Source organism: Gadus macrocephalus, chromosome 12 (genome assembly GCF_031168955.1).
Source record: "Gadus macrocephalus chromosome 12, ASM3116895v1".
In the NCBI taxonomy this organism is placed as follows: domain Eukaryota; kingdom Metazoa; phylum Chordata; class Actinopteri; order Gadiformes; family Gadidae; genus Gadus; species Gadus macrocephalus.
This window is the reverse complement of record NC_082393.1, coordinates 11,496,824-11,521,464: the sequence shown is the minus strand read 5'-3', so window position 1 is coordinate 11,521,464 and position 24,641 is coordinate 11,496,824. Positions and strand designations below refer to the sequence as shown.

Genomic DNA, 24,641 nt, shown 5'->3' with positions numbered 1-24,641 from the left:
TTTGGAGTTGAGTTGTCAGTTGGGAATGAATTCAGTCGTTTTTATTTGAGGAGCTTTCTTGGGATGCCGACTAGTGAATTTTAAATGCTCATCTTGGTGCAGTTGACCTGCAGATCCTGCACCAATGATGGTGAATTTCTGATTCCGATCTTGCTATTTTGAGGAAACAGGCTTCTCGCACTTTTTGAATAGATAAGTCTCTTGGTTGGGATACCGCTTCAGGTGATTAGCTAATCCTGATCTTGGTGTTTTGAGAAGTTTCTTGTTTGTTCTTGATCTGTTCGAGTGGTTATGTATTCGGCCATTATTTTAAAAAGAATGGGCTTGTCGCTTGACGTTCCGTTTGAATGAGTTTGACCCGCTAATCTTCCAATCACGCTGCAGTGTTGGATCTAAAGAAAGGGCCAGTCTGTAACTCTGATCTTGGTGCTGTGTGGCGATAGGTTCTTGTTTGAAATTCTGGTTGATTCATAATTCATCCGACTGGTCATGTGTTAACCAAAAGGCCAGTTTATACACTCGGTCAACTTTTTATTTGTAATTAATTACAAACAATTCGGACATTTTTTAATATAAGATAAAGAAATTGTATGAACCGGCTTATTGTCTGTATTTAAGTCGTGTTAGGATTAAGTCCTCGGAGGTTTTTACGACCCGGTTCATTTGTTGTTGATTCTGTCATAAATAAATTAGGCGGACAGAGAATAGTTAATTTGTTTTGAAGTAGTTGATAATCATAAATAAATTAGACGGATAAAGAATAGTTCATTTGTTGAAGTACTGAATAAATGTGTAAATCCTCTTTGACATCACCGCGCTGACTAACTGCACGTGCACGAGCAAACACACAGGGGACGAGCAGGAGCCTGCAGGCCAGTGTTGGGGCCACATTCCAATCTTCAGGAGGGAGACGAGCGCTTGGGAGGAGTTCACGTTTGTAGCTTAGAGATAATAAAGTATTTAAACTAACTAGTAGGATAAACTCAAATAAATTAATAATAATTAATAGTAATAATTTAAAATGGCACCAACAGCGGTAGAGATTTTGAGCAAAAATAATCCATTGCTCAGAGATGAGATAACAAGGATCTCTGAGAAATGGGAGAAAGGAACAGCTAAAACAAACACGATATGGCCCATGGGAGGGACTTTTGATCCAATAATGTGTAGGGACATGGAGGTAGTAATAAGGAACTACAAACCTAACAGAAGTGGAAAAAAGGCCTTAGAGATGAGAGACAGGGAAAGGTTAGTGCTAGCTTTGTTTGAAATGGAGGGAGAGAGGTGGCGCGCAATACAACGAGTGGCCAGAAAAATAATCACAAAGGAAGAAGAGGCTCAACCTTTGCCTCTGAAGCTTGAGCCACCGCCGTACAAACCAACTAACATGCATCCACTGATAACAGACAACGTGGAATTTAAAGGGGAAGTCACACTAGATGAAGGAGATAATAAATGTAACACACAAGGGAGGGTCAGTGGGGACCCAGGCACAGAGGAGTCTGGCTGCAGTATATCAATACAAAGCCCCCTAGTACTCCAGTCACGGGGGAAACTAAGGAGAGCACGAAGGGGAAGAAAGGCACCCGACACCCTCCCAGGTAATTATCCTATTCTAGTCAAAGGACAACAAGTCCACTATCAACCGTGGGGTTCACAGGACTTGGAGGGAGTTATTTCTAAACTCCCTAACATTCACAATGGGGCGTCTAAATGGATTCGAACATTTGAGGAACTCACAGTGGGAAAGCTAATTGCAGTGGGGGACCTGAAAGCTCTGTTGGCAAGAGTATTGGGGTTGTCTAAAATGGAGTCTGTACTGAGGAATGGAGGGTTGGACATAATGGATGGAATGCATGATGGGACTACACTTGATTACTACAGAGTGGCGATGTGGAACGCACTAAGAACGGAGTTCCCTACCCATATCGATCATAAAAACATGAGAGGCCTCCCCATCAATGACACAGAGAATCCTGCATCCTACCTCCAGGCCCAAGTGGACAGATGGCGCTTGGAGACGAATGAGGATCCTGAGATCCATCCTGTGTTTTCGGTCATGTTCAGAAACTCTGTGATAGAGATTCTACCTAGCCCAATCAAAGTTAAGCTAGAGGATGTGGTTGGACTGGTTACAAATAAAACTCATAGAGACTTCTGCGATCATGTGGTTCATGCAGTGGAGAAATATCGGCAAAATAAACACAAAATACAGGAACAAAGCAAAGAGGTGCAGAGGAAGCTATCTCAGCTTCAGTTGGAAGAACTCACAAAAAGAGAAAAGGAGAAGAAAAAGCAGGCTGTTGTTTCAGAGTCTGTTGATACAATATTGCAAGCCGTCCAGCAGGGCGCACCACAAACCCAACCTCCTCAACAGGCATTCCCCCCCCCAGCACAACAGCTTCAGAGCCAATGGTCACCCACTCCACCATTCATATACACCATTCAGATACACCTACATAATACTGGGAACCCAACAAATGGGAATAGGCAGAATCAGAATAAGGGGCCCAAAGGTCAGTATATAAACAATTTGCAACAAGGACACCAAGGACAGTTTAGAAACAATCAACAACAAGGATCCCAAGGACAACGCAGAGGTCCTTTAATATGTTATGGGTGCAACATGGAAGGACATATTAGGAGGAATTGTTTGGCTAACCCCTATCCACCACAGCAAGGGCAGGGTAACAGCTATCAGGGAAGACAGGAACAAGGAGGTAGCTACCAGGCAGGTCCCTTTTTAGGTCAGGGATACTAGGGGTGCCCAGAGAATCCACAGGGGGAGGGTCAGCTTGTAGCAATCACAAAACAAGCTGATGAGGAACCAGTACTGCAGGTTCTGATAAATTATAGAGGCACGCCAATGATGGCCCACACTACACTGGAGCCACTTACACTTGCGTAGGTCCAAATTATGCCTCTCACCTCCCCATGGCAGGAAAATTCACCAAAACTTTAGGATTCTCGGAACACACGCAGTTAATGCCTATGACAGCTCCAAGGATGAGAATCGGTGAATTCCTATTTTAAGTTGTATAAGTGAGTGAGTGAGTGAGTGAGTGAGTGAGTGAGTGAGTGAGTGAGTGAGTGAGTGAGTGAGTGAGTAAGAGTTAGCATCGAGTTAAGTTAGAGGGGACAGATGAAGTGATTTGTGAAGAGTGAGACAGAGAAGAGGAAGAGTGTGTAGATTGGCAACGAGAAGTGACGATGAGATTGGAGAAGGCTTTCCGGTTAGAATTTTCTTTGGGGAGATTCATATCTTTCGATGGCCTTTTTAAGATTAATAAATCTAGTTTTGGAGAGTGTCCAAAAAACGAATAAACCAGAAAGCAAAGGAAGTAGATAAAGAGAGGTAAAGAAAGTTAGAGAGAAGGAACGTAAGTAATGAAAAAACCCGCAGGTGGGGGCTGGACAGAGAGACAACAGAGAGAAAGAGATTGAATTTGCATTGTGCCTAATACATGATTTATGCGTTTGGATGTACTCTGTAATTGGTTCCTGTATGTAACCCATGTCCACTGTTTTAGAAAAAACCTAGAACCACCGCTGGGATTGGTGATTCTGTGGCTCTTGGAGACTCTCCATCGCATCGGAATATCATGTGGTATATATCATTACATCTTGGTACACAGAGCACTGGTGAGACAACAGATTGGATCAGAGGGAGAAGGTGTTTGGAGAAGGGAGTGGAATATATAGAGAGCAAAAAGGGCGGATGCGGACCGACCCGGAGGTAATAAATCAGCGGAGAGGTGGCTGGGGTCGTTTAGCTCAGGAGGTAGAGCAGTTGGCTAGTAACCAAAGGGTTGCTGGTTCGATCCCCATCTCTCCTAGCTGAGTGTTGATGTGTCCCTGAGCAAGTCAAATGGTGATTACAGGATTTAGGAACAATTATTTAGACTCCAAAACATGAGCAATTAGCGTTAAAAAATTGTCTGCACACCACACTCCACAGGAGTCAATGGGTTCAATGGCGCCAGGGTAAAATGACTCAACAAAAGAGGAGCAGACCCAACCCATGGACTCTGCGTGGATAGGTGGATGTTATTTTGGTGCTTGGACCTGACGAGGTCTAGGTGCCAAGATAACAACACAAATAAAATATTTCCCTCGAGATTATGATAAGTAATAGACAATATATTAAAAGTGATCTTATAATTTAGAAAAAACAATCGGCAATACTTAAAAATTAGACCGAATAAGTATGATAAAACGTTATCCAAATTTCTAATTTAGGTTATCCACAATGACATGTCATTCAAAATAAATAGGTAGAATAAAAGGTTTAATTAGGTCGTTCAATTTAAATAGATAGTGAAGGGCAATTGGGTAGGATTATGAAGAGAATTATGATTTTGAGTAATGGTTAAGACAAAAGTGAGTCGCGCAATATTGAAAATGCAAGTTTTAATATTGTGATTTTTGTTTTCTTTCACATCTCCCTAGTAAAGGACAGTAGGTGGGTTGACGCCACATCTGCTGGGAAGGAGTCATACGTGCTATGTTGTCAAATTGGATTCGGAAGTAGTGGGTTTACCTTCAAATGCCACTAATACTGCTGCAATACTTTAATAATTTTAACTCTGATAAATTATCTTTTGTTTTATAGTCGCCCTGATTTGTATTCATTACGCACACATATGGTTGCATAAGGCAGATGCGGCTGATGACTCTGTCTCCATCCCTCCACTTTGCGATCTATACCACCATATAGGTGGGGATTGATCGTATCCCAGGTACGGCATCCTGCAATAAGCCAGTATGGAAGGCTGGTTAGCCAACGACGGGTAAGATCCCACCTTGAAGCCCGGGACAACCTAATTCAGGCACAGTCACGATTACTTGGCAGAGTCACTGTGAGCACTGGCTCACTTGATCATGGAGTGACGGACTGCAACCATCATAGGAAAAGCCGGCTGATGAAAGGTGGAGGGGGAACAGGAGTCAGATATGTCAGCTATGGCAGCAGAAGTGGTCTTGGAACGGGGCATGTCGCGTTTTTATTTTATTTAATTTTTCCTTTGTGGTGTAGAAGGCCACTAATGCATGTACGTTTTTTCGGTTTAGTGCATGGTTTTGGAACAGCGTGGTTTCAGGCGGCTGATGGTAAACCCACCCATATTGGGCTTTGGATTTGAACATACAGGTTTCGATTTCCCTTCCCAAAAGATTGGTTTCAGTTTGCTGATGCTTAAGGTTACACGTTTCGACGTTGGTTGCACCAACGGCGTTATTAGATTTGCTTATCATTTACTGCGCATGGCTTTGACCATTGCGCAAGGGGGGAGGTATTGAGGAGAATTAGAAAAAATTTGAAAACAAGGTTTTTCTTCACCATACTTGCAAACAATGATTAACATCCAGCTAAATGAGTGTGAAATATTTGAAAAAACAGTGTTCAACAGATGGGTAGAAGCAGTCCCATCAGAAGACCAAAGTGCGGTTACGGTAATCAAGGTTCTGACTAGAGAAGTCATGCCAAGGTTTGGAATTCCGTCACAAATTAGCTCAGGCAATAGGGCAGCGTTTATTCAGAAAACACTCAAACAAGTGATTTAACATCTGCATGTCAAACAAAGATTAGGCTGTGTCTACATTCCTCAAACCACAAGGTATGGTGGAGAGAGGAATCGGACGCTTAAGACAAAGATTAACAAAATTAAATTAGAGTACTAACTTAAAGGACTAATGCACTACGACTGACACTAATAAGATATCGCATGAAAACTAACAGAACGACGCATCTAACCCCGCATGAAATGCTTACGGGTCGACCCATGCCTTCGCCTGTCATTCGAGGGCCTCACAAAGGACCTCCATTTGAACAATTGGAAACTGAATTAAGACGCTATATGGGACAACTAACTGGCATACACAGGCTTATTTACTAACAGGAGAAAGACAGAGTTCCAGAGTTGGAGAAGGAGCCACCAAGGGGGGTGGAGCCGGGTGACCACGTGTACATCAGAGTCTTCAGGAGAAAGTGGAACAAACGAACCCAGGAGAGAAGGACCATACAAAGTCACCAACGCAACACCAACAGCCATCCAAGTGGAAGGAAGTGCCACGTGGTATCATCTCAACCACTGCACGTGAGGAGTGAGGAGGAGGAGCCAGACGCAGACACACGTGGGGCTGACCAGCTGCCCCAGGACCAGATCCAGTCGAGCCAAGAGATACAGCAGCATGGTGATGCTGAAAACGGGGAGCCTGTTTCTGATCCTTTACGGGTTGTGCCAGATTCAGCTGGCACAAGCACAGACCCCGAGGAAGGATGAAACCATTGGGGCAACACAAACCTGGAAGGGCCAGGAATTAGGGGGTAGTAGGCCAACTGAAGAGAGCCAGAGAGGAACACAGGATAATCCGGCCCAAAATCATTCAGGACTGGTTGACAACAAAGGGAAAATAGTCTTGTATGCTCAGATACCACCGCAAGACCAAATCAATGACTTTGTGTATACTGTTATGTCGGATGATGAACACCTATGTGCATTAACCCTCCGCCAGAATTATGAACATGCACATAGGAAAGATCGGTGTAAATTACATATCCAATTTGATTCAATGAAATGGTGTCTAAAAGTAACGTCAGGAAGAACATGGGACTACAACGGAAATTATCAATTGAACGTGAGAGAATTCATATTTTTTTTAAAGCAGTGTCAGACAGAACGTTTAATTTCACATTAGAAGCAGAAGATCCTTGTGTAATCAAAAATAAACTATGGCGACAAGGATCTTTACATCAACATCCATGTCTCTTGAAGAGACTCTTGTAGAACGAACAACTGTTAAGCATTGGTCGCCGCTCTACAGCGTTTGAATTTTGCTTAGAAGAACGGACACCGCAGGAGTATGATATAGAGGTCAATTTAAATAGAACACGAACAGAAGGTATTCCATATCAGAAAAAGTATGTTATATGTTCAATGAAATGTTTTCTGCTGGTAGGATCGAGTCAACATAACAAATATCTTGAAGATAAATATGACGGAATGCCATGGAATGTAATCATGAAAAGATGCCGAGAATTTGATATAACTCTATCACAAGAAATAGGCGAAGTAACACGACCAACACAAACCAATTTTCAAATTGAAGAAGGATTAGAATGCTTTCAAAATGACGAAGGAAACAAAAATGCCAGCGATGTAGGTAGTATAACAGAGGAACAATGTAACATAATTTGGAATGTCACGCTATTCGATATAGACGGGAAACGAATGTTATATCAGCCACCTGCGATTAAAAATGTTCAGCTTTTACCAGGCTCTCAGCAGAAGTCTAGAGAGAATTACATGTCAATACTGTGTAGTGATGGAGCATTCGTGAGCCAGGACAGAGTGGTGGCAGATCAGTTTTGGCTTTGCGGTAATAACATTCTTCGTCCCATACTTGCTAAAATGTGGAGAGGACGATGCGCGAAAGTCCAAGTGGTTACGGAAATTGCAATACTACCATCAATAAAAGATGTAGTCGATAACTTAGAAACAGATAACCTAAATAGGCGGAAGAGAGCATACGAGGCAGACGAGAACATACAAATTGATAAAATAGGACAACCCAGGGGAATACCCGATAAATTTAAGGCACGAAGTGAAGTAGCAGCAGGATTTGAGGCACTACTGCCAGCAATCGGAATTGCTAAAAATGCGGAATGGATCAATTATATCTTTTACAACCAACAGAGGTTCATTAACTACACAGATGATGCATTATCTGCATTGGGCGAACAGCTGACAGCCACAAGCGCTGTGGCTTGGCAGAACAGACAGGCGTTAGATTGGCTTCTAGCAGAAAGGGGGGGAGTTTGTGATCTTATTGGTGAAATGTGTTGTACCTTCATTCCAAATAATACTGCCCCAGATGGATCATTTACACTTGCAATGAACAATTTAAAACGTTTAAGAAAAGAGTTAAAGGAAAACGCAGGCCATGATCAGGGAATGTTTGGATGGCTTGAAACAAAGTTTGGCATGTGGGGAATGATGTTCGCTAAGATAGGTGTAGTGCTCCTAATAGTACTAACAGCAATGGGTCTTATCTTCTGCTGCTGCATTCCCATAGTCAGATCAGTAATAGCATCCAGGCTTTCTAAGGAGATGGCCCTCATGGTGTCTGGCATAGAGGAGTCGGGGGAGTGGGAGAGGATACTCTATGGGGAGATAGATTGGAGTGACACTAGAAAGGAGACCGGAATGTGAGAATCGGACATCAGGGGGAGTTCCTATTCTCTTAACTGGTGCCCTAACCCCCCACATTATATAGTATACCGGTACATGACAATAATCAGAACTATCCCAATCCATGCAAGCTTGTTGACAGTTTTCAGTTTTAATTTCTTTTAGTTTTAATTCCTATTGTTTACTTATTTTTTGAAATATCATTTTTGAGTTTCATATTTTTATGTCATATATTTTGAAATGCTTATTTTCAATGCATGCTGAAAATACTGTGTTATGTGTGAATTCTAGTTAGACATGATAGACATTTGATAGATCTTTTTGCCTCAAATCAGGTTGAGACTCCTGAACATGTTTAAAGGTTTTTAACGATGATCAAATGTAGTGCAAAATATGACCCAAACGACTGTTATGTTTTTGTTGTGACCTTAGTAGTCACAAAGGGGGGATTGTGGTAGAAATTAGTGAGTATATTCTATAGTAAACCATGATTATTAATAGGCTTAATATTTTAAATAGTGGAAAACACATGACGCCTGAGTCAGGTTTCACACCAGATGGTAGGTACGCAGAAATGCCCTGGGAACTGCAGGGTCAAGTCATGTTGACCTCCACCTTTCAGGCGTGGGTCATTTTGACTGACAAGCCTAATCCCTGCGTACCTCAGATCGGGGCACGGTTGATAACATGCTGAGATGAAGAGACAAGGCGGAAAACCTCATTAGGGACAAAGGGAACCTCCATTGGATTTCGAAGTTCCTGTATGTGTATAAAGGAGGGCTGGGACCGAAGTCCAGCCAGTGACTTTGCAAATCTACTCAGGCTGTTATCGTTGTTGTTTTTCTGCACGATAAAGTCTTTTGTCAATTCTTGCTCCGGACCCCTCGATTTCTTTTGCACTCTCTCTCTTGAATTAGTCTAAGTGTTTTAAATCTCAGTTAATCTTCATTAGTAACTATGGAGCAAAAGGAGGGGAAGCGTGTCTAACACGTGCTGAGCGACTCCCAGCTGACCAAATCTTTAACCCTTAAGTCTGGGCTGCTAGAAGTTTCTGCCGTCCAACCTCTCTGTCTAGATTGATAGGGTCAAGTGGGCATGGCCTATATAAAGTGGGCGTGGCCTATGTGACGTATTAGCCTCGGCTTCTTCACCTATCTAAAGGTGCTGCCTTCTGTGGATGGATCAGCCTTCAGTAAGGTCTTGCGCCCCTTGTGGCTATGTACAGTATTTACGGCTTTTATATTCGGTCCTGCTTCCTAGTGGCTATTTGAGGGTAATACAGCTTGCGTGTTTGAATCTGCCTCCTAGAGGCTATGTGGGGGCAGCTTATGTTCTTAAAATACGTAACAATCCCTCCTTGGTCATCTCAGATGACCATATTAGGCCTGTCACGATAACACATTTTTCTGGGCGATTAATTGCCCCAGAAATTATTGCGATAAGCGATAATATTGCAGTTTTTCAACTAATATAATGATAAAGTACACCCTTCCGAAGATCAATAAACTTTTATTTTTAAAGAACACTGGGACTGGACGTCTGGAAGACATTTAAAATATCCAGAATAAATTAACAAAACAACCAAAAACAATCTATTATTAACAAAAAATGCTCTTGAATAAAAACGAAACACCACCAAAAACAATAAATAAAATTGGAACACTAAATAAAAAGGATGTAAACGCGATTGCGCTTCAAAAAATAATAAACACGCGCCAGGGCTCCGCCTCCCACACAGACCATGCAACAAGTGACTGACACTTGACGAGGGGGTTTATTCGTTGTGCCCTGTAATTATGAGCCGGAGCCCGATTTCAACCCGACATTTGTTACTTAGGCCTACCCTGCTAAATATATATAATATATATAAATATATATAATGCATGTGATGATGAGTCCTTAGCCCAAGTGAAGGAGTTCAAGTACCTCGGGGTCTTGTTCGCGAGTGAGGGTACTATGGAGCGTGAGATTGGCCGGAGAATCGGAGCAGCGGGGGCGGTATTGCGTTCGCTTTACCGCACCGTTGTTACGATAAGAGAGCTGAGCCGCAAGGCAAAGCTCTCGATCTACCGGTCGATCTTCGTTCCTATCCTCACCTATGGTCATGAGGGTTGGGTGATGACCGAAAGGACGAGATTGCGGGTACAAGCGGACGAGATGAGTTTTCTCAGAAGGGTGGCTGGCGTCTCCCTTAGGGATAGGGTGAGAAGCTCAGCCATCCGTGAGGAACTCTGATTAGAGCCGCTGCTCCTTTACTTAGTAAGGAGTCAGCTGAGGTGGTTCGGGCATCTGGCAAGGATGCCCACTGGGCGCCTCCCTTGGGAGGTGTTTCAGGCACGTCCAGTGGGGAGGAGACCTCGGGGAAGACCCAGGACTAGGTGGAGAGATTATATCTCAACACTGGCCTGGGAACGCCTCGGGATCCCCCCGTCAGAGCTGGTCAATGTGGCCCGGGAAAGGGAAGTCTGGGCCCCCTGCTTGAGCTGCTCCCCCCGCGACCCGACCCCGGATAAGCGGATGACGATGAGATGAGATGATATATAATGCATGGAACGCTGGTCATTATCGGGAAAATAAGCCCCGACAGGGCGAACAGGCGACCGACGCGCAGCGGAGGTGTCTTGCTTCGCCCTGAATGACCGGCGACGTTCTATACATTATCCCGCTTATTACAAGGCTACTTGCCAAGACGAAAAAATAACTTCACATGGTGTGTCTTTTTACAATTTATTCGTTAGAGAAATAGTCCGCCAAAGACGTTGATGTTGCTTAACAACCGAAGACGCTGGGGTTGACAAGTTACCGGACTACTACCCATGCAAGTGAACGGAGCGTTCCACGGCATTCAGAAGACCCGTGTAATAAAGGCCTATAATATTTCTGTTTATGGCATAGATTTATTTTCAGATTAGGCCAATAAAGCAATGATTTAAAAAAAAGAGTGTGAATGGAAATTATTGCGGCTGGCAAAAAATTATCGCCCATTTTAATTTATCGCGCAATTAATTGATTTATTGCATATCGCGACATGCCTTCATCCAATAAGATTTTAAGTCATAAACACCATTTACCACACCGAAAACATAGTCAAAGTATAATAAATCATTAACACCACCGACCGAAGTGGAAAAAGCTCCATATTGGAGATAAACCACAACGCGTCCCCATAATACTGAAACGGCATTTGCCTTGGTGGGTTTCATAGGTAATACAAGTCATTGTTAACAATACAACAATGAACACATATCCTGGTTATCATACAATCATATGGTCAAAGGGCACATAAACATAAGTATCCATAGAAATCCAAGCTAATACTTTTGGTTATATGTAACAAGGTCATAACATTTTCGGCATGTGCAAAAGTAAAGTACAAAATTAGTAGTCATTTTAAGAATTTAAAAAATTCAAGATTATTGGTAGGCCAGCATGGATTTGGGTGGTTCAGGTGATCTTCGTGTATTGGTGCGCTGTTGCATGTGGTATTGGACATTGTTGTAATCGCAGCCATTGTTTCTTCTGTTGCCATCGGGACCTGTAATTCATGAACCCAAGGCTCGTCCCTCCTTGTCAAGGGCTCAGCTCACATAGAGAGGTTACTTTCACATCATGGGAGCCTCCTTCAGGCGTTCAATCGTCGTCGTGTCAGCAACAGGAAACCTGTAAACAACTTTCTCAAAGAAAATCAACAGTCCCATTATCAATGCAGTGATACAGAAATAATGGGTTGCACTCGCAACCAAGCAAGACTACACATTAACAAACATAACCTGGTATGGTTGATTAAAAATGTGTTATTCAAGTAAATCCGGGATATTGATTATCTTATACAGGCGCTACTACTAGAATAGTATAGGTGTTGACTATTCTACATATTACAGCTGGATTGGGTTGGGCCCCTCAGGTGATGTATCCTCCACTTTCACCGGATCATATCTGATCCCCATGTAAGCCTGAATGGCACTTGGGGCTTCTGTAGCACCCACTGCTGTGGTGATCAGCAGATGCAGTAGCCCTGGTGCGCAGGGAATACAACGGCAGCCGGCTACAATTAACGCGGTTACTGCCATTATTCCCGCGACGGGCACTGACTGGATCATGCCTTTCCACCTCCCAAACATATTCTCCATCCATCCTGTGAAAGGGTCATTAATGCCGGAGTTCTCTGTCAATTCGAACCTGAGGGATTGTAATCATGCCAGCGCCCAGCGCCCTGGTCACCAACCCACTGTGTTATTGGGGATAAAAGTACAACATGTTGTGCCTATCATCGCATACACCCCTCCTTGCTCTGTCAATAACATATCCATACCTTATATATTCCTTTAACCTTATTCGTGGAAAACTGTACGAACTGTTGCTGATTATGATATATGTAATTTATCCAAACAATATTTTTTCTAATGGTGGACAACCAAAACAGAACCGATTCAAATCTTGCTGTTATTTGATTTCCTCATGTGACTGTTACTCCTTGCTCGGCGGACGTAGTTTGTAGGCTCCGGATGTGTCTGCATCTGGCTCTGGAACTTTGTGTTTCTATTGTAGAAATACAGACTCATGTACAGCAGTTAGTTGTTCAAAAGCATATTTCCTTTAATTCTATTTTTAATTGTTCTTATGGAAGTCCAATATGGGACCCTTGAAATGTAAGTGTAATTATGAATCTAACCGTAAGCATTACGTGCAAAGTTAGCTGTGTCAGAGTGATACATGGTACTAATCTTGCTTCTGGAAACATTGGACCTGAAAATTGTATGTGTTTTAAATATGTTTGTATTATAATTGATAATGCCTCATTTGTATTCCTTCATCTAACCAATTCTATTTAGTGCTTGTACAGATTTTAAAAAAAAAATTGAGTGTCCCATTCCTTATTCTGAGCTGATTTCAACCTTGGCATGACAGTTCTATTTTAAAAATTTTGATTTACGGTATCCACCTTGATTTAATATTCATTAAATCTTGCGCATGGCTTCAGCCATGCGCATTGAATGACAACCAAACCTAACAACGGTGTAGTGCAACCAAGTTGAAGTTCCTTTCCTTAATCATCTGTTCATAAACCAATCTATTTTGAAGAGAAATGAAGACCAGTGCATACAAAACCAAAGGTCGATAGTGGTGGGTCTATGCAGCCGTCTTGAGACCACGCTGTTCTCAAATGCAGTAGACCGTAAACGATTCATGAGTCAGTATACCTGTGTGCCGTAACTTATCAGAGTAAAAAAATATCAGACTATGAAACGCTGACGTTGTATCAAAGCGTTACAGCAGTAGCAGTGGCATTTGAAAGGTGAACCCACTACTTCTGAATCTAAATTGAGAACCTAGCCGATAGGTTCCCTTCCCAGCAGATGTATCGCTAATCCATTTCTTATCTATAACCCAAAAAGATGTAAAAGGGAAATAACAATGTTAAAATTTGCATGTTCAATATCACTTCTGTGTCAACCGTATCTCATAATAACAGTTACCTTCATTATACTACCCGATTGTCCTACACTAACTATGTATATTGGATGACCTAATCTTCATTTATTCTACCTATTGTTCGCATTTGATGTTGTCCACTTTGATTCACTCTTTTGTACCTAATTTTTGGTTTGTTTGTTTTTTAACATCAAATTGATACATTAGTTTAACCTTGAAATCCTGACCCACTTGAATTCTCCCCGTGTGAGCCCATGATTGCCAACTCTCCCGGAGCCTCCCTATGAGCTCCACCCTCACCACTCCAGAACCCGCAGGAACGATTAGTCAGTAGACGTGCGGCACGAAGGCTCCCAAGGAGTGCCACAATCCTACGTCTGACACCTGGTGAATCTTGAGCTAGGTCAATCAAAACCGTCTAAACTAGGTAGAATAAAGAGTCATCCAAACTTACAACAATTATGCACATCTGGGTATTAAATATATGGTGATATTCTATAAACAAAACAAAAACTGAACCTAAAAGAAAAATTCAGAAGTTATCGGTTGAAACAAATGTTATTGTAAGTTAATTATAATAAACTATTTCCAAATTATCCTATAGTTTAATTTGAAGTATGCTTTCAATATCCCCTCGTGTATGTAACTGTCGAGTAACCTCCACTATCTTGGTGGCTCTGACACACACGAGAGGACATTCACACATGGTATATTTATCCTTCATTTGTTTTTATTTTACACTTTTACTTATTTTTATTTTCATTTTATCTTTTATCTTTATACACACATTCGTAAGAAAAGTACGAACAAAGATGCATCAACAGACCATAAAAAACAGGCATATTATTCAATAATCTGAGGACTCAGATGAGATTTCTCCCTGCGGGGCCCTTCATTTTCTAAATGGTCCGCAGAGAAGTCCGCTGAGTGGCCAGGAGTTTTTACACACTCAGAATGGGTTGTTGAGGGCAGCTGTCTCCCAACAAACCAAAAGCCTTTGTTAACCACATGGTCATTTAAGTTCCTTAAGATGTCATAAATAAGGGGTTGGCCGTTCCTTATCACTTGCGTCTCTGCGCTTCCCTGGGGATCAAGGATAACAGGCCCAAACCAACATAAGATAACAAAGGAACAGAGTGAGAACTGATTGACCACTAACCTCAAAGGATTACATTTTAAACGACCGTGCAGAATAACAGGGTGACAAGACCACATGGGAAGACACAAACATACAAAACTTAAATTCGTAACATTAACAAAATATCATAATATAAAAAATCTGCAACACAAATAGGCAACACATTTCTGTTGTTACCGGAACGTTGTCAGTCGGGGTCCTGTCGGGGACAGTCGGGGTCATGTTATGGCTGTGCGTTTTGGTTGACCATTAAACTGGTTCTGATATATTTTAATAATCGAGTATCCACTGTCTACATAGCCCGTCGTGTAATGAAAAACGTAACACGTATATTGTCAATCACAATTAGGATGAATTATGGATAACATTTTATCCTACTTATTTAATTTAATTGTAAATATTGCCAATTATTAACCATAGATTACGTGATGACTTTTATTGAAATGTCTGTTATTTTCATAATTTGTAAGGAAATATATTTTTATCTTGGTAATCGGACCTCGTCAGGTCTGTGGAACTATGCATTTCTACCGCTTGTCCTCAGGGTCCTCTATTGGGGGGGACTCTTCCGCTCTCCTACGAGGCAGGTTATCCCAGAACTCTTCTAATAAGAATCCCCAGGCCCGGATATTCCCCGGACTTCTGTGGACGAGCGGTATGCATGCTATGGACAACTTTAAAGGCTAATCGTTCATGTTGTGTCGATAATTATCTTAAGATCACCGTGTAACTCTTGTACAGGGATCTGCTTTGATGTAAGACCCCTGGGTCGGTCTCTTTTGGTAGGTCCTCTTTCGGTTCTGGAATTCGGCTTCCCTAATTATTGAATACAAGATAATGCATGCATATTGGTGGTACGATATTATATCTATTGCAATCGCTCCAATGGAAGCAATAGTTGACCTTTGAACATCTCACGCAGTGTTATTCAGTTTATTCGTATGTAGTAGCTGATTAGTGCAGAATTTTACCCATGTAGATTTAATATTCGCAAAAAATGTATTGTAATTGAACTACAGCAGTTGAGCTAACTCCCTCCTTGTGCACCGGTTAAAACCATGTGCACCATTTATTAATTCAACATATTATTTTAGCAGTTGAACCCTGTGTCTATTTGAACCATCCTGGTTCCCTAATATCAATGTGCATGACACAACCAGTGTCTATTGCACTCCTGTCTTGTTACACAAAACGCATGAAAATAGACAGAAGGGCCCAGCAACCTGGAAAAACATAATGACTGAGTGTTGGGCCACTGGAGTGCTTGTGTTGCCAATTCCTGAAGAGAAAAGAGAATATTTGTAGTGATGTAAACAATTAAAATGATGAATGCCGGGCATCCATCACTGCTCGGGTTGCAAAGGCGTGAAGAGAAAAGAGAACAAATTTAGTACAAATGCAAACATTTATAGATTGTTTAAACTATGAATGTTGGTGAATCAAAAAACATTGATTACAACCTACACAAATATTTGCGTGTTCTGCCGATATCATCTAGGGACTGGCTCCCCGTATTTCAGCACCCAGACACACACACAGACCAGGGGTTGACATTAAGGTTTCAAAAGCACTTGCCCATCGGGCAAGTACAGGTCAGGTTCAACTTGCCCGAATGTGATGTTCACTTGCCCAAATTATAATCAGAATCTTGAACAGGCCTCTTTTTGCCAGGCACGCGGCCTGGTTTTGGGGGGGCTCAGAAAAATCATCCTAGCTCAGACTGAAGCTGAAGGTTAGCTTCCACACATGTTGTGTTTAAAAAATAACAAACTTCCCTTTGTTTACTTATTTATCGAGCGGTCACATCGTGCCATGAAGTGATTTCAGTCCACCGTTGCAACCTATTAAAGCTATCGCCAAGTTATATGTAGACCTGCATGATTTCATGCAAATGTACTTAACTAAATGTCAGAGGTAGTAGCAAAGATATGTCTTTTTTAACTTTCACGTTTCTTGTAGCTCTAACTGAATAATCACAATCGCGTTTCTAGTAGTGTTGTCATTCACGATACTGGATTTTCTAACTTTGACACTATACCTGGAAAAATATCGATATTCTATACCATTTTCGATATCAGGGGAAAAGTTTTTTTCAGGAAAGAACATACCCAAAGTAAATAGAGTATATCTCCACAACTGCAAGGGCGATAATGTCATCATTGTGCCAAAAGAAAGATTGTTGTGCAAGTGAAATATTCAATGGGGATGATACTTGGTTAAAGTGAATAAAGCCATGGAACACAGCATAAGTGGAAGATAACATTTCCACCTGAAATAATTATCAGTTGGTCGTTATCATTTGGGAGCGATGTCTTACTCTGAGACACAAATAAAGGTAGATATCTTACAATTTTTACACTTGACACCTCTATTTAAATTTCAGGGCAAATGTATTCGAATGCACCAAGCCAAACACTCGCAAATAAACATATGGCCACTAGATTGCGATGAAGAATATGTTTTCTGATTGAAGGCAATTTACCTATTTCCTAAGAAACCTTCTCTTATTCATTGATTGAAAATACCATGTTTAGTTGCAAAATTTGGCCCAGACACTGGGTTATCTGTTTATGGTGGTTTTATTCGACCAGAATCAACTTTGTGGACAAAAATCACAAAGGTAATACTTCATTTTTGGTTGTTAAAAGAAAAGGGGACGTTTCTTCTTAAGTTGTTATTTGCGAGTTTTAGTCACAGAATGATATGGTTTTTCACTGTTGGAATAAGTGGAGGCTCAGCTTTCATGTAATATATAGTTTGTGAGGGTCCAATTTCGTGAAAAAGATCGCTATTGCCGTGCATGTGCACAGTTATGAAACCCAAAACCGTGTTCTTGCATATGACTTTCCTTGGTAATTTGCCTCAATCCTAAGTACTTCCAAACTGCACTCCTCCATCACTACTCCATTTTCCTTCTACCTAAACCGTTCGCGGAGGCGCTGCACTTGCTAGCTTTGTTGGCTAACCTTGCCAACACCTTCGAATCACGGCCAGAGAACGCACTGCGAGTGACAGAAGGCAGGGCTATATTCGCACTGAAGCGAAGCGTGTCTGTCTGTTAACTCGCTAAGACGGCGCGCTGATCAATTGCAAATACTTATATTTTGTGTTATTTTGCGGCAAACAAGGTTGTTCTGCAGTTTCTAAAAACATTTGAATAAATAGCCTTTATATTAACATCCACCCAAAATCCACTTGCCCGTTCGGGCAACCAGAATTCAATCTCAACTTGCCCAACCATGACTTTTGGTTGCCCCGGGCAAGCGGGCAACCGTTAATGTCGAGGCCTGCCTCAAATACACAAACAAATATAATAAATGTACATTCTGGTCCCAACACATGGCCAAGTGTTTAGGGTGGAAGGGGGCAAGGGGAAGAAAGAACAATAAGAAAATACTTCAATTTAACTGACAATAGGAAGGGGTTTAGCCTCCTTCTTTCATCAATATGAATAAGGGAGTGTGTGGAAGAGAGTGTTTGAAGGTACAGACTAGGTGTGGTCCTCTTTAAGTTGCAGGTCTGTGTGATCTGCAGGGAAATCAACAGGTCTTTGCCTATCAAGTTGATGGGGCATAGGGGGTGTATGTATGAGATCCCTCTGTTCCAGTATGAATGTTAAAGTCAAGAGGGGTTTTGAACGGTTGTTCAATGGGTTACCCTATTGTTGCAAGGCAAACTTGGGCTCGCCTGGTGGGGGCAGACAATTAAGGGGATTCTTGAGCTGGATGGGGGGAAAACAGTAGTAGTTGGCTTCTTGGAAAGCAGGGGGTCGTCCAGTTGGGACTTATAATAGTTATATTCTTGTGGTACAGGGGGAGATGTTGAGATGGAATTGGGAATACTCTGGTGTCAACGAGTAGGGGGAAACGACGAGATAGAACTGGGAATAGTTCTGTTCTCAACCAGTGGTGGGAGGCGTTGAGATAGAACCGGGAATAGTTGTCTTCTCAACGCGCAGGGAGATGTTAAGTTAGGGTGGGGGGGTTGGCTACATAGACTACTAAGAACTACAAAAATGGCGGCGGGGAAAACTACAAACGTATTAACCGATAACAGAAACTTTTCTGAGTTCTATCTGTCCAGCTGAAATCTGTGGTACCTTATGGCATAAGGCTACCACTTAACCGCAATTTGCGTTCTCAGTACACTCTGTCTCTGCGCTGTGTGTACATTTATCTATACACAGATAGCCCTATGAGATCCATGGATGAAAAGGGGAACTACAAACAGAAGTTATCGTTCGTAAAAATAGCCACAGAGAGAGAGAGGTGTCGTGGGAGAGGTGGGGGGGGGGTTTACGAGGAAGGTTTGGCGGGAGGAAGAGTGGTGATGGGGAGTTCATTAAGATAGTCGAGGCGGAGAGGAGGAGGAGATTCACGAAGGGGGATCGGAGGGAGGGGAGAGGGGGGTGTTGGATTCACTACCAAGAACTACAAATATGGCGGCGGGGCAAACTACAAACGTATTAACCGATAACAGAAACTTCTCTGAGTTGTCCGGCTGAAATCTGTGGTACCTTATGGCATAAGGCTACCACCTTATGTGGCTATTTTTTTGGTAAAAATAGCCACAGAGAGAGAGATGTGTCGTGGGAGAGGTGGGGGGGGGTTTACGAGGAGGGTTTGGCGGGAGGAAGAGTGGTGATGGGGGGGTTCATTAAGATAGTGGAGGAGGAGAGGAGGAGAGTCACGAGACTGGGCCTGGAGAGAGAGAGAGATGAAAGGCCAGTGAGGGGAGGGGGTGTTAGACTGGGCCTGGAGGGGGGGTGGTGGGGACTTTACGAGCGTAGGGGGTCAGGGGGGACTCGTACATTAATAATTCATCGTCTTTAATAACAAAATACCAACAGACTTGAATGTAAAATGTAAGCATGCAGTCTAGGGTGGTATTAGCAGATCGGCAGATAAGATGGTATTTACTCGAGTCCGAACGTCCGCTATGGAGCTACTGCTTAGGATTACAGACCGTGCCGGCCTCAGGAAAGTTCAGAAGAATGGGAGAAGTGAAAGATAGTAAGGATTGGAACTCTCGTTAATATTCTATTGTGGCCCGATCTACACAGAGACCGATAGTGGAGGACTTCACCTCGCACCCAGTACCAAGAACAATCGTTAACGACGAGTACTCAAAACAACTCAAGAGTGGGGCACGGGGACGGGGGTTCCGCGAAAGGACCTGCGGAGAGGGAGGAAAAAAGGTGGCGAAGGGTAAGGGGGGTTGCACGCAGGGCCGGCGCTAGCCATTTGGGTGCCCTAAGCACAAATGCATTATGGTGCCCCCCAAAAATGGACTTCAATTCAGTAATTGTCAGTACGTTTCTTTTTATTTCCAAAATAACTTCAACATGTAATGTTTGCAAATAAATAAGAGGAATTAAAATCTTGATAAAAGACTACACTAATTGTGCATCAACAATAGCACCAAACATTTAAATAAATAAAATAATACAGTGCCTACAGAGGGACACGTCTGCATTTCCTGGCTGCAATATCAGCTATCAGGTCATCATATGACCGTTTCTGAGCCACGTCTCGATTGATGCTGATGACGGCCAGTCCACTTAAACGCTCCTGCCCCATCGATGAACGCAGGTATGTTTTAATGAGCTTGAGTTTTGAAAAGCTTCGCTCAGCAGAGGCAACTGTGACGGGGAGAGTCAGTGCAATTCGCAAAGCAATCCACAGATTGGGATACACCTCTTGGAGCTGATTGTCATGAAGAAATGTCAGCATTTCCAAGGCAGATGTCTTTGGTGGTAGCTGAGGAAGGTGGATGATTTCCTTCAGCATCTCAGGTCCATCAATGTCAGCTGTTCCCTTTTCCGTAAGTGTCTTGTTGTCGTGGAAATATCAATCATAACTATAAATATACAATCACATACAAATTATATTAACCTTTTTTATATAATTATTACATTCGAAGGAACTGTATACATTCTCCCTGTAACTTAAGTTAATTCGTATTCAAGTTCCCACTGGAGCCAGTAAGTCTGGTTTTGTGACCAGGCCAATCGACTGACTCCTTTGTTATGTAAACTCGTTTAGAGCCAAACCTGTAGACATGTCCAATACCCACCCATTGTATTACAAATTTACTTGGCCTAAGGTCACTCCCACTTCCTTCCCACAATGTTAATGTTCCCTATAAGAATCTTGTGAATCTATTGTCTCGTCGAATGTGTTCTTGGTAACTTTTGCTGCCAGTACTTTTCCCATGATCATGCCTTAAGATTAAATCAAATATTTCGCTGTCCGACGTGTCCGTGAGAGAACTTTCTCTTCATCACTTGTGTACTTCATTGCAGTGTTTTTTTAAGTCCTCCTTGGACATTCCATTACCTTTGCTGAAATCAAGCAGCATTTTTCTTTGACTTGATTCATGGTCTCAAACCTCTCCTGCAGTGACATTAAGAAGAGTCCACAACACTATTGAAAAATGTGAAGCTTTTTAAGGGCATCATTGAAGGGCTCTTCACCAGCTTCATACGCAAACTGCCTTTTTGTGCCCCTGAGTCTTTTCTGCCTAAGCTCTGGTTCTATATTCAGGGCCTCACATGCCCCTTTCACACCGCCGCAAAATCGGGGTCGGTTCCGGGCCAGTTCGGAGCTAGGGCCAGGGCTTTGGTTTCACACCGCCAAAGAACCGGCTCCGGCCCCTAAAAACCGGTTCAACTCTGGCCCCACTTTAGAGCTGGGCTAGAACGAGAACCGCTTTTACGCAGGGGGCAGGGGGCGGGGTTATCCCAGGAAGACCAACGAAGGGCGGCATTTTTAAATCACCGAAGTGAACGATGGACGCTAAGACAAAATCACAGTGGACCGTGGAGGAGAGAACCTGTCTCCTTGGATTTTGGTCTTCTGCCGAGGTCCAGAAAAAGTTAGAGGGAGCAACCCGGACGAAGGTTGTCTTCGAGCAGCTACAGCGGGAGATGGCTGCGGCGGGGTATGACCGGAGCGCCGAGCAGATAATAAATAAATTGAAAAAGTCGAAGAAGGACTTCAGGGACCAGAAAAAAGACCTGGGGCGAAGCGGCAATGGACGGCCAAAGAAAGGTCCACATTTTGATGTCATAGACTCGGTCCTCGGCGACAGACCGGCATGCCAAATCACCGGGGCGTTGAATTCTGCGACGGCCATGCTGGAATCGATGGTGGACGAGTCGCTCATCGAAAGCACCCCTGATATCGGTAAGTTACACTTTTCAAATGTTTCACTCCGTCTCCCAACCACCTATTCATGTACCTTACTGTGCGTTTTATAATTAGGGTTATGTTAAATCCCGTGGCTATGTGTTCGTATAATGTAAATGTATAATGTAAAAGTTTGTGTTTTAAAGCTTTGTTGTTGTTTACAGAGTTGTCTGCCGTAGAAGAGAGTTGTAGCTCACCATCACCGTCACCATCACCGTCCAGCCAAGGAAGCTCACTTGCCAGACAAGGTAAACATGTTGTGTTATTTATAATGTATGCTTCACAACAGACCATGTAACCGTTAAGATATATTGATCTTACCACCAGGCTGTGACATACAGTAAAGATTTGGTGTACTCATCTGTACACCCTGCGAAATACTGACAACATCCTACTATAGTATCAAACCAACTCCAGCTACACTTGCCTGCAAGAAACAATATATTACTTCATGATCTGCATTTAGCAGGATATTTAATCCCCTGCTAAAATGTGTATTTAAATGTTATGAGTATACAATATAAATCTGATATAATATTTCTTGTACACAGGAAAAAGAAAGCGGGACAAGGACAGCGAATTGTTGCAGTATCTGGAAAGGTCTGACGAGCGCCACCTCCAATCCCTGGAGGCCTCCAGAGTGGTGACCAACAATTTGCTTGAGCAGATCAGCGCAAGCAACACCGCTTTGCTCGGGCTGATGGGACGTGTTGTGACGGTGATGGAGGCTGGGCAAAAATGAACACCAAATGGACCCCAAAACTCCAAAAGACACTGTTCCTCTTCTTTGTAATTTGCACTTCTATTTAAATTTTGCACTTCTATTTTAATTATGCACATGGTTTTGTACCTTTTTATTTTATTATATATTTTAAATAAACTTCTGAAAGACACTGGTTATTCTGTGTTGTTTATTGTATGAAACTCTGCAAACAAATAGAATAGGCAGTATTACAACAGAATTGGGGGGAATAATATACCACATTATCTAAAGTTTTTCTGGGATTAAAATTAGATTACATCAACATGCCAAAATGCTCAGTTACAATGTTAAAGAAAAATGGGGGATGCTGTTACTAAAATTAAATCACTCATCCCCTCTGTTAAAGTACGCCATTAATGCAGCTCTTATGTTTGACCCCTCCAGATTGCCATGCTCAGGTAAAGCTTGCCCATGTGGCTGAATGTTAACCGGCCTATCCGTGACCTCCAATGCAAAATTGTCACCATTGTTCCTCACAGATATTGTGAAGAACACAGCAGGTCAGCGCCATCTTCTTGCTGAGCTCCAGCTTGCCGTCATTTCTTTTCAAAAGGCATCTCCATCTTCCTTTTAACCTCCCAAAACACAGACCGGGCACTGCTTAGTCTGTAGTTGTAGTTGTGCTGTTCTGGGGTCAGTCTTCCAGTGTCCGAAAAGGGCTTCATGAGCCATTCCTGCAGGGGATAAGCTGGGTCACCGATCAGGTAATGTCCAACGTCACAGCCAGAGATGTTCACCTTGTTTTGACCCAGTAACTCACCGTCACCGAGTACTTCCCACAGCTGTGACTGTCTCAGCACTCTGGCGTCGTGCACACTTCCAGGAAAGCCAACACAGACATCCCAGAAAAGCCCTTTGCCATCTACAACTGCCTGCAAAACTACAGAATGCCATCCTTTCCGGTTGTAGTAGTCACGTGGGTATTCCTCTGGTGCCAGTATAGGAATGTGGCTTCCATCAATTGCACCAACACACTGTGGTACTCTCCAACGGTTTTGGAAGAAAGTTGCCATCTCCAGCAACTTATCAGCATCGGGGGTTCTGATGTGAATGGGAAGCAGCACCTTGATGGACGCGCTGCAGAACGCCTGGACACATATGCACACAGTACTGACGCCGACTCCAAACAGATGGCTGATGGTCCTGTACTCACTCCCGGTGGCCAGCTTCCATAGGGCAATGGCGACACGTTTTCGAATCGGGACACACAAACGGAAGTTGGTATCCCTTCTCCCCAACGCAGGCCTTAGACGGTCACAGATGTATTCGAATGACTCCCGGGACACGAGGAAATTCTGCACGAATTGTAGGCGCCCAAATCCAGGAGCAAAACTTGAACAGCTGCGGAGTGTTCCACCATTGTTCTTGTTGTTTGAAACTGCGAGGGTTGCTGGTAAAGTGGAGACGTAAGCAAACGTTTGCAGTGACGTCATGACGTTGCTCTCGCCGGCTCCGTGGCTGGCTCTCGCCGGTGTGAAACCAACCGGTCCTTAACTGGGGTAAGGCTGGAACCAGTTTGGAACTGGCCCTAGCACCAGCCCGGAACTGGCTCTCGGTTCTTTTTGGTGTGAAAGCGGCAACAGAGTTCCTTAGCAGTTGACACAGCCTCGTCAAACCCAGACTGTCTGTATTTGGTGAGGTTACATTTGGCACTGTCAATGAGCCTAACAACAATATCAAGCTGCATGGAACTTGATTGAAGTAGCTTGTTCACCTGGTTTGTGATGGTAAGAAGTTCACACCACACAACAGAGCAAATCAAAAATCGTTACGAGGCACCGAAATGTGCGTTCTTATTCGATCTCGTTACAACCGTTTACGTCAGAACCGGTTCCCTACTGGAACCGAGTTTCGGTGCTCAACCCCTAGTTACCAAGAGCCGTTCTCCATTCATCAACTCATTACTTTAAAGTATCATCTGTAGCATT

The 24,641-nt window shown here is 42.9% G+C and overlaps 1 protein-coding gene across 1 annotated transcript; it reads left to right on the top strand.

Moving 5' to 3' along the window:
* Window positions 1–20,058: 20,058 nt before the first annotated feature.
* LOC132469549 (uncharacterized) lies at window positions 20,059–22,763 on the top strand. The gene is made up of 3 exons (XM_060067535.1): window positions 20,059–22,018; window positions 22,278–22,290; window positions 22,502–22,763. Exons 1-3 carry the CDS (start codon window positions 21,551–21,553, stop codon window positions 22,690–22,692), a joined length of 672 nt encoding a protein of 223 aa, XP_059923518.1. The 5' UTR covers window positions 20,059–21,550; the 3' UTR covers window positions 22,693–22,763.
* Window positions 22,764–24,641: the final 1,878 nt, after the last annotated feature.

Excerpts from the sequence above, each read along its gene's own strand:
- LOC132469549 (XM_060067535.1), top strand. The coding sequence starts at position 21,551 with ATGGACGCTAAGACAAAATCACAGTGGACCGTGGAGGAGAGAACCTGT.